General features: G+C 34.1%; 1 protein-coding gene across 1 annotated transcript; it reads right to left on the minus strand.

Annotated features, from left to right (window-relative positions):
• Positions 1-534: 534 nt before the first annotated feature.
• LOC110728045 (WD repeat-containing protein 26-like) lies at positions 535-9203 on the minus strand. The gene is made up of 5 exons (XM_021907657.1): positions 8889-9203; positions 7744-8789; positions 2653-2754; positions 1741-2376; positions 535-1078 (listed from the first exon to the last, which is right to left on the minus strand). Exons 2-5 carry the CDS (start codon positions 8464-8466, stop codon positions 887-889), a joined length of 1653 nt encoding a protein of 550 aa, XP_021763349.1. The 5' UTR covers positions 8467-8789; positions 8889-9203; the 3' UTR covers positions 535-886.
• Positions 9204-9403: the final 200 nt, after the last annotated feature.

A 9403-nucleotide genomic window follows, 5' to 3' on the forward strand; every position in this document is an offset into this window, starting at 1 on the left:
GTTAAGAATAAATATTATTATTTTATTAAAAAATAAATTTCACATAAATTAATAATAAAAATAATTAATATAGTACTCATAAATAATTTAATCAATACAAAATTTTGTTAACAATAAAATTAAGAAATACTAAGTTACAAATTTAATGATGTGTAGGAGAGATAAATATTGGTGGGGTATAGGGTTAAAAATAGGAGAGAGAATGGTGGGGATTATAATTTTTGACTATTGGTGTAGAAAAAAAATGACCAAGAAAATGCCCATGGGGAGGAGGAGTGAGAAAGTGGTTAGAGAGAGATTGGGCAACCAAAAAAATGCCCATTAATGGCAATGCTCTTAGGCCGTAGATTTAAAATTTTACTTTCCCTCTTTTGTTTTCATTTCGAGTTCACTATTTTGTAATACCCTAATTCACATCAAAATAGTCTGTAAAACTTTGATTATTTACACTCACATTCAGAACATGGACACTGAACAACATAAGCGTCAGGGAGACAAAAACAGCCTGAGAAAGTAACTACTGAACAAAAAGAGTACAGAAGCAAGAGTAGGGTATACAGCTTGAATTAGCTTGTGCACACACATTGAAGACAAACTCAAAAATTCATAAACGTCTAAACAATATCTTCATATTATCAATAGAAAACCAAATAGGACTCGAGCAAATCTGAATCGTCTCTAACTGTCATTCCCTTCAAAAACTGCTAGGGTGTAACAGGAACCCTGATGGAAGACTTGTAATAATATATATACAAAACAGTAACAGCAAAATTGAGGGTAATTCCTACGTACACAAATGAATAGAAATAATATCCGATTGAAAGAAAGTAAAAACTACCATGTGGTTATATACATTGGGCAGGGATGCCGCTGCAGGATCTCTTATTCAAAAACTTTCATTTACCAAAGCTTTGTCTGCTTTAGATTTGGCAGGTCCCCATACACGAACGGTGTGATCATCACTTGCCGAAGCCAACATATGAGGATTTTTAGGGTTCCAGCTTACACTGTTTACAGTCATTAAATGCCCAGATAAAATTGCAATTGGTTCAGGCTCCCGGCGATTCCATATGTAGACCTGCAAATCAGAAAATAAACCTAAGATTTCATGTCTGGTTCTTTCACAGAAAGGAAAATTAGGATTAGACCATTCTACATGGCAAGTAGAACCCAAACTCTGTTGAGCGCACAAAGTAAAAGGAGGAAAAATCTGGATGTGCTGTTCTACTGATATATGATGTATGGAAGTTCTCACGAAGGACACGTTTCCGGTTTCAGTAACCTTGAAAACTCAGAAGGAAACCCTCTTTAAAAAGCTCAGTAAGTTCAACCCTTCAGTATAGTTATATTTTATAAACACAAAAACCTTTTCTTTCTAAATTATCTTTAGAACACAACTATACTTTTATTTCCCCAAGTATTTGCATTTTCACAATACTTGTCGGTGTCTTCAAATTTATTACCTGACAGCCAATTACCGAGGTTACTATGACAATTTTGGTCCAAATCACGAACTATTGACATATAGAGTAACACTAGGTCAAATCTTATATAATGTCCTTTATCCACTAATATAACTCGAACAATTACTAATCTTGGGTTCAATTTTCCTAATAAATTGCTAAATTCTAGAAAATCCATTCAAGAAAAACAAAACATAAAGGGGTAATATCACCTACTTCAAAGATAGGGTAAGGAAGACGGAAAAGGAACTTAAGGGCCAGGAAAAGAATGCAATACCTCGGAATTCTCACTACCACTGGCAATAAATGAACTGTTGAAACCACCAAAACAGGACCTTATCACATACTGGTTTTGCTTGTGACCTGTGTATTTCAATGGTTTCCTCCATTTTCCTTCTACATCCCATAAATGGATCTCTTGACTATTAAGGTTAACAATGAAAAACTTGCCATCTGCTGAAACTGAAAGTGATGTAATTGGATGCTCTTCTGATATCACATGCTCAGCATTTGTTACCACATTCAGTACCCGAATATCCTTGTCCGAGAAAACAGTGATGAGATGGTTTCCATCTGAGGTTACTGCAAGATCTAGCACCTTGGGCATCCTCGCTCCTCGCCATGCCCTTAACTCATTCCCCTCACAGTCCCACATGCAGATTCCCTTTTCAGGATCAGAACTTCCGCACACAAGCTTTTTCGAGTCAGGAAACCATGCACATGAGCTTACTATGAAACCATGATCGCCAAATGTGCGCTTACACACACCAGTTTCTACATCCCATAGCTTAACAACTTCTACATTGCCACATGTAAGTAACATAGTGTCATCTGGGCTCCATGCTACAAAAGATATTGCCTTTTGGTGGCTCTGCAATGCATGTTTTACTGTGAATTTACCATCATCAACCACCTACAAAAGTTGGATAATCATCTATAAACTACTTAGAAAATAAAGATCCCTTACAAGCAGAAAAGAAAAGTTTTTCATTTCAGGTGAGGCAGCATTGCATCTTCCTCCCACTTATAGTTAGAAGAGGCATGCCCTAGCATCAACTGATAATTGGTCATCGGATTCACTTGGAAAGTCTCAGATCTATGCACGAAAAGAAATCAAAATAAATGGAACTTCAAGTTACCATCTAACCATATATTAGATGTAATGAAGTTACAAATGAAAGCAAGATACCTTCCATATAATAGCAGTACAGTCCCTAGATGATGAAGCCAAGTACTCCCCACTATAAGAAAATTGCACAAACCATACTTCATTCTCGTGGGCGGTAAGAATCTGCAAAATCATTTTAAAAGATTCACTGCTTGTTAGTAATTATGTGATAATAAACTAACAATAGATGATTATACTTCCATATTTTTCATATATGAAAAGGCTTGTAGGGTCACACAAGGCACTTAATGCGCACGTGTCATAGATTTAGAAAGCTAGTAGCTGACTGGCAGCACTTGTCAGAAAGAAGCCAAGCATGGGTTTAATGATCACCAATGTCTTTGTCTCTATGTTAATGATCCACTAAGAGCATTAACTCCATCATGCACTTCTAATGGTTAGATTCAACATGAAAAAGGAAGTCAACAGCTCTTACGCTTAACAGTAAGGGAATGCCAATATTGCCAATTCACTTATTTAAGGATGAAAAACAGATTCATTAAGATATCTATTTAAGAAAATTCAGAAGCTTGGAGAGATACAAATTCTTTCTTTTACCCGGCTCAAAAAATTAATAAGATTTTACATAAAGTTAACTCAGAAAATGAATTACCATACCTTTGGGCCTCTTCCAAGCAGAAAGGTCAAATTCCTAAAGACCTTCAAGGAAAAAATTTAAGAGAATAGCCTAATTGAAAGTTTTAACTTCTATTATCCTATTGAATTATTTTAATGTCATATAGAATAGCACATGGACTCCCATTAATTATAGTATAGCATCAAATGCTTTCCTACAGAGCAAACACATCAATTAATCAAGGACAACCTCTCGGAGTTTACAATCTTTTTTTTACAGCTATTCGTACTTTCGTAGTAGTCACTCTGGTCAGCGGAAACAATTCGGAATAAATCAGGTAAAAAGACTGAGAAATACATCCTTATAAGGTGGGTGGAAAAGTAATAATATTAGAAGAAAGCAGTACTTAAATCTGCACCAAATGTATCTAGACAAGTTCAGACTTACAGAAATATAATTTCCAGATAAGACGTAAATCTATCCTATATAGTAATTTCACAATAGATTTAATGACCCAGAAAGATCCAATTCAAGCAGTTTCCAAGATTTCAATCCAGAGCTACAATCTGTAAATAATAATTCAGCTGTGTCTTTTATACAAACCAAGTTGTCATCGGCATTTGGCAACAATTTCACAGCAATGCAACAGGAAGTTCAGCTGGTTATCATCAATCATATACAAAGAAACTAGATACCATGCGCAAGTGCATTAAACAAAAATTATAACTTGAAATTGAATATGGATTCATCCCTCGATTAATATGATCAAGTCCAAAGTCAACAATACAAAAAAATAGCATCACATATTGACATGCATAAAAAATAATATACTCCTATAACCCACCTACACAGAGGAAGTAGAGCTTCAGAAAATAAACAAGCAAAAGTAACACAATGGGAATCAAACAGTAAAGAAAGAAGACCCCTGAAGGATTGCATAAAGAGACAATGAACGAGAGAAAATAGAGCAAGACTTGGTCAATGGTCATAAAAGATACTAGAAAAAGGGTATAGGCAAATTTTGATCTCATTAGGGGGCAGAAATTGGCAATTTATATGCATCAGCTTAAGTTATTCCCACTAGCATTCAAAACAACATACCATCTAGAATAATAAGCCATTGGACCTCTCTGTCAAAATAACTGTCACTAGTTCAATATAAAGATCATTTGCTCAAATATTTACCAGTTACACAATCAGTTTCTAAAAAACGTATTTTAATTGATCTCTTCCACAGCAGAACAAATGAAAATTCAAAAAGCACCAGTGACTGATGATTTATGACAAAGATAAGGCAGCAAGAGCACTTTGTATATTGACAATGGTCAATTGGTCGGAATTTTGGTCCATATGTAATGGTCAAACTTTATCTTTGCCTTTCCCAGAGAATAACCAAACTAAGAACAATCAACAGCATCACTTTAAATAATTATAACCAAGTAATCAGCAATAGTTTTTCAAGTAAGAACACCAATACCAGGTCTCATAAAATATAGATAAAAAGTAAACAATCTGAAGCTGTATGATTATGCATACAATCAAAAGAATTGTTTAAAACATATTTCAAATGTACGACTATAAAAGCATTCTTATGTTCTCTTTTACAACTTAAAAAAGGAAAGGTAGGGTTTCATCCACCTTCAAACTGAAAATAATTAACTTATAGTTATAAATGAAAAGCATTTGAGGATCCATGGGTAGAATTTAAAGTTTTTTCATAAGAGAGAGCCAAACCATCAAAGGTATACTTCAGCTATGACGGACAGTCATAACTTAAAACCCTTCTTCCTCCCAATTTACTAACAAGAAAATGGGGCCTGCATGGAATTATCAAAGAGGTCACGTCTATCCTTATGATGTCACGTCTAATAGCAAGATCATGATATTACCACATGCTCACTGTATCTACAGTACGAATATTATATCTGACATGTTAATCGGTAAAAGAAAAAAAAAAAAGATTATCTAATACAAAAGTCATCTAAAATTTGTTCAATCAAAATATCAACGACCAATATGAGGAATCAGACATTCATAAATGACTCCAGTCTCCATATTACTTCACTAAGTACACTCCAACAAAGGTTCACTGAATCACTGTTAGTCCAAAAGAATTAAAGAAATACCAAAATCTTTATTAAAAGAAAAAAAAAAGCATAAACTAAAACTAGTAAGTAGTAACTGATCATATATTGTAATATTGCACAAAAAAACAATTTAGAACATCACACAGAAAGAAAATCAATAGTCAATTTACAAAATGCTTTAACTAATTGCCTATTATATAGCTCACAAACAAGATATGCAGCTCAACATTAAATGCACCACTTGACCATTGGGAAGTAGGCACTATCAAAATTCCCCGACTTGGAAACTATCAATACGTAGAGAGAGAGAGAGAGAGAGAGAGAGAGAGAGAGAGAGAGAGAGAGTATAACTCCATATAACGATAGATGAATATAAATACCCCCTTTCATACCTCATGGACAATATGTCAATGCCTCACGGATTGTGGTGCTCATACAGGATCTGGAATAAAATAGGCCAAAAACCGCAGAAAACTACCTTTTATACACTCAATAGTGCTGATAACTAAATTTAAGACACGACTACCTTTATAGTCTAAAATAAGAGAGACTGCTTCCACTTAACCAATTAATTAATCATCCCATAACGCCCATTTCTTTTTACTCCCAATTTAACCTAACTACTCCCAAATCACAACATCATTTGTGTTATCCCTTTCTCTAGTGACCTCATCCGCCTCTTTCCAAGTTCTTCTCGGTTCTTTAATTTGGTTTTTACTTCTTTAGCCATTAAAATTGAATCAACAAACCCACTTGATGGAAGGGAGAAAAGGAAAAAAAAAAGGATAAAATCTTGCAATGATTTCAGTTTTTTTTCCCTAATAATTAGGATGATCTAGTTACATTTATTTGAATTGGATTAATGATAACTTGAGATTGAAGATACAGTTGCATGAAAAGCTACAAAAAAGACAACTTTTGGTATGATTGTATGAAAAAGGCAAATAAATATATAAATATAAAAAGAACTTATGGGGTAGACAGTGAGTCAAAGTCTTGCATATCTAGATTAGAAATGCTATGAACTTGGGTCTTATTCAATTGGATTGCAAAAATGTTTATGGCATGTAAGATTGGGGACGACTACTGGAGCAAAGGCACTAGGGGGGAGGTCAAAAGATGGGAAAGGAAAAATCTAGAAAGTCAGCCAGTGAAAATAGGATATGTGGCCACATCACGAAGCTTTTGACAAATCTTGTACGTAGCAGCAATTTCTTGTTGTTTTGGACTAAAGAGGAAGCTAATTAAGTAAAAAAATATATATATATAAAAGTTAGTTGATTAAAAATTAAATGTATAAATAAATATAAGGAAGTTTATGGCATTCATTTATAGGATTAACTGTACTTTCTCACACCCCATATAAATGGATTCTAGTAGTGAACCTTCTATAGCTCCCATGATTCTTCCTCCATCTTCCTTGTCCCTACTCAAATACATAAATTCTGTCAAAAGCAAGGGTTGAAACTCATGTATTTGTTGTATTGTTTCCTTTTAACATTTCTCAATAACAAAAAAAAAAAAAAAGGGTAAGCCACACCTTATCCATAAAGCTGAATATAAACTAAAATTCAAGAAAAGAGATGTATACTGTGTATACATAGTTGATTATTAGATTGCTCATGTCCAAAATCATTTAGCTCAGCCTAGCTTGCAGCTTGATCTCATAATCAACCTTGAGCTAGGTCAAAATCAAGCCTCTGAGCTCAAGAGATTTCTCAAGCTCAGCGTGAGATGGATGTATGACTAGAATTGTTATTCATCAGAGCTCATACACAAATAAATTTCACTCATACTAGTCAAGGTCATCTATATTAGCATTGAATCAACTGAGATGATTATAAGTCTACCTAAGACAACAACTTTGAACTTTTTTCTTACCTCATACATGTCCCTGTATTATCAGATCAAAAGGTTTATATACATTTGATTGACAACAGCCCAACAATTGGACAAAAATTTTTAGGAGGTCTTAAGTAAGACCACAAAAATGAGCCACATAGTAATATCAAAAGATCTTTTTAATGATTATGGACCAGCTCGTCATCCAGCTAATTGATAAGAACAATTGAGCATAAATGAAGGTGACCACTACGTACAAGTGAAAGGTTGCTCATAAGCTTCAAAATTGTTTATGCCCAATTCCTTTATCAAATAAACAAACACAAATGACTTCCAGACGCCTGAGACATTCAGGCACTGATTGTCCAAGGAGCAAACTAATCCACTATACACCTAATAACAGTTCCATTATATTGCCCAATCCAATTCAGAAGCATTACATAGCCACACGACAATAAAAATTATACCTTCAAGTATACAACCAGCTATGCTCAAGCTTGAAAAGTAAACAAAAAGAATTTAAAAATCTTTCATTTTTCACCTTAAGAAATAATCTGAATTTTTCAGAGTAAGAATAACTAATCAAAACAGCAGCTAGAGCCACACCTGGAGAGTCTCGTTTGGTATTTGATCTCTACCACAGCAATGGTCCTCGTAGATGGAAACTGCACCTGAGACATTGTGGTACAAGCAAGAGTCTATCTGGGAAGAAACAGTAGTTTCAACCAGATGCTCCAATCTTTTTTCAGGCAGTGTAATTGGAGGGGGTAACAAATTCTCCAACTCAACCAATAATTTTTTCCGCAACTCATAAACATCACCATTCGTCTCAATGAAACTTGTGTCTTTATAAATAAGCATATCAAGAGCAAGGTTATGAACCTTTTCTGTGCCCAATTTTAAGGCAGAAACTCGTTTTTGTAGAAAAGCCAATGCTGTTGAGTCATCCCCATGACTTAAACATTCCATGATATACTGTCTAATTACAAGAAACAAGGCAGAAGATCGCGTCTCATCACTCAATTCCTTAATCCCATTAAGAAACTTTATACATTCATCCCACTTAGAATTCAAAATCTCCGACTCTATAACTTCAAACTCTTTCGATTTACACGAAATACCAGATTCCGACTCTAAACAAGAAGCAGACTTGGCAAACCCCAATGACAGCAAACACTGAATAATAATCCTCACAAACTCATGCTTCCTTATCAGACCTTTCGAACCAAGCACCCTAGAAGATGTATCAATTTCCGTTTTCATTGAATTCTTGCAAATCTTTCGTCTTTTCGGCGAACTTTCCCTTGTCCTACACTCAAAGATACCCATTTCCACACCTGGCCATCAGTTTCCTAATTCTCCAAAATCACTTCTACCCAATTGCTCATACTCTTAGGTATCAAAGAAACTACTCGGCTACTCCTACCATAAAATTAACAAATCCAAATGCCCAAACAATAAAAACTCAAACTCTTCACCCGATCAAATTGCAATAAATAAAACCCAGAAATATGATGAATATTAGAACAACCCAAATCAAGGAATGCCCAGAATACTATCAAACCAACAATTAATCAACAAAATTCATAACAATTACCAAAAATCTCAAATACCCAGATACAATCAACCCGGAAAGATTACAGCTTTCAATCCTGAAACACAAACAAAAACAGAATTAAACATACACCTAATTCAATACTCCAATTATATACCATAATTATAATCACGTGAAGATAGGAGACCTTTCTTACCGTGTAAAAGAGTCAAGAAAGAAGGTCAAACTTATAGGAAGGTGGGGCCCACGTGATTCACCAACGCGTATCTAATTTGATTGTACTGGAATAATTTGGTGGATATATTACATAATATTGCCAAATATATTTTCAAGATATAGTATAAAACAAAATTCAAGTACTACTAAACTCATTTTATTATTGTTTGTCTTCTATGTTAAAGCATATTTTGTCAAATTATTTGATGCATTTTTTGTTTTTTAGTTATGTGATGGTTGTGTTATTCAATTGGAATTGTTAGTTGCACATTATTAGATTAATTACTATTCTTATGCATTATTGTTCATTTACAAAACAATCAATAATACAATTGGTTAACGAGGTAAGTTGTTATTACGTACTATACATGTTTTTAAAAAAGATATACTAAAATAATGTAAACCGTGTATTGGAATATTGGATTATGTAATGCATGATGAGCTATATGTAAACAATGTACATTTAAAGGTCTTAATTAATTGGTTACAATGGTT

Source organism: Chenopodium quinoa, unplaced genomic scaffold, assembly GCF_001683475.1.
Source record: "Chenopodium quinoa cultivar QQ74 unplaced genomic scaffold, ASM168347v1, whole genome shotgun sequence".
Classification (NCBI taxonomy): domain Eukaryota; kingdom Viridiplantae; phylum Streptophyta; class Magnoliopsida; order Caryophyllales; family Amaranthaceae; genus Chenopodium; species Chenopodium quinoa.

Excerpts from the sequence above, each read along its gene's own strand:
- LOC110728045 (XM_021907657.1), bottom strand. The coding sequence starts at position 8,466 with ATGGGTATCTTTGAGTGTAGGACAAGGGAAAGTTCGCCGAAAAGACGA. Across the intron at positions 2,377-2,652 it reads GTACTGCTATTATATGGAAG|GTGGTTGATGATGGTAAATT; the intron begins GTATCTTGCTTT and ends CAACTTTTGTAG. Across the intron at positions 1,079-1,740 it reads GTGGTAGTGAGAATTCCGAG|GTCTACATATGGAATCGCCG; the intron begins GTATTGCATTCT and ends TCTGATTTGCAG.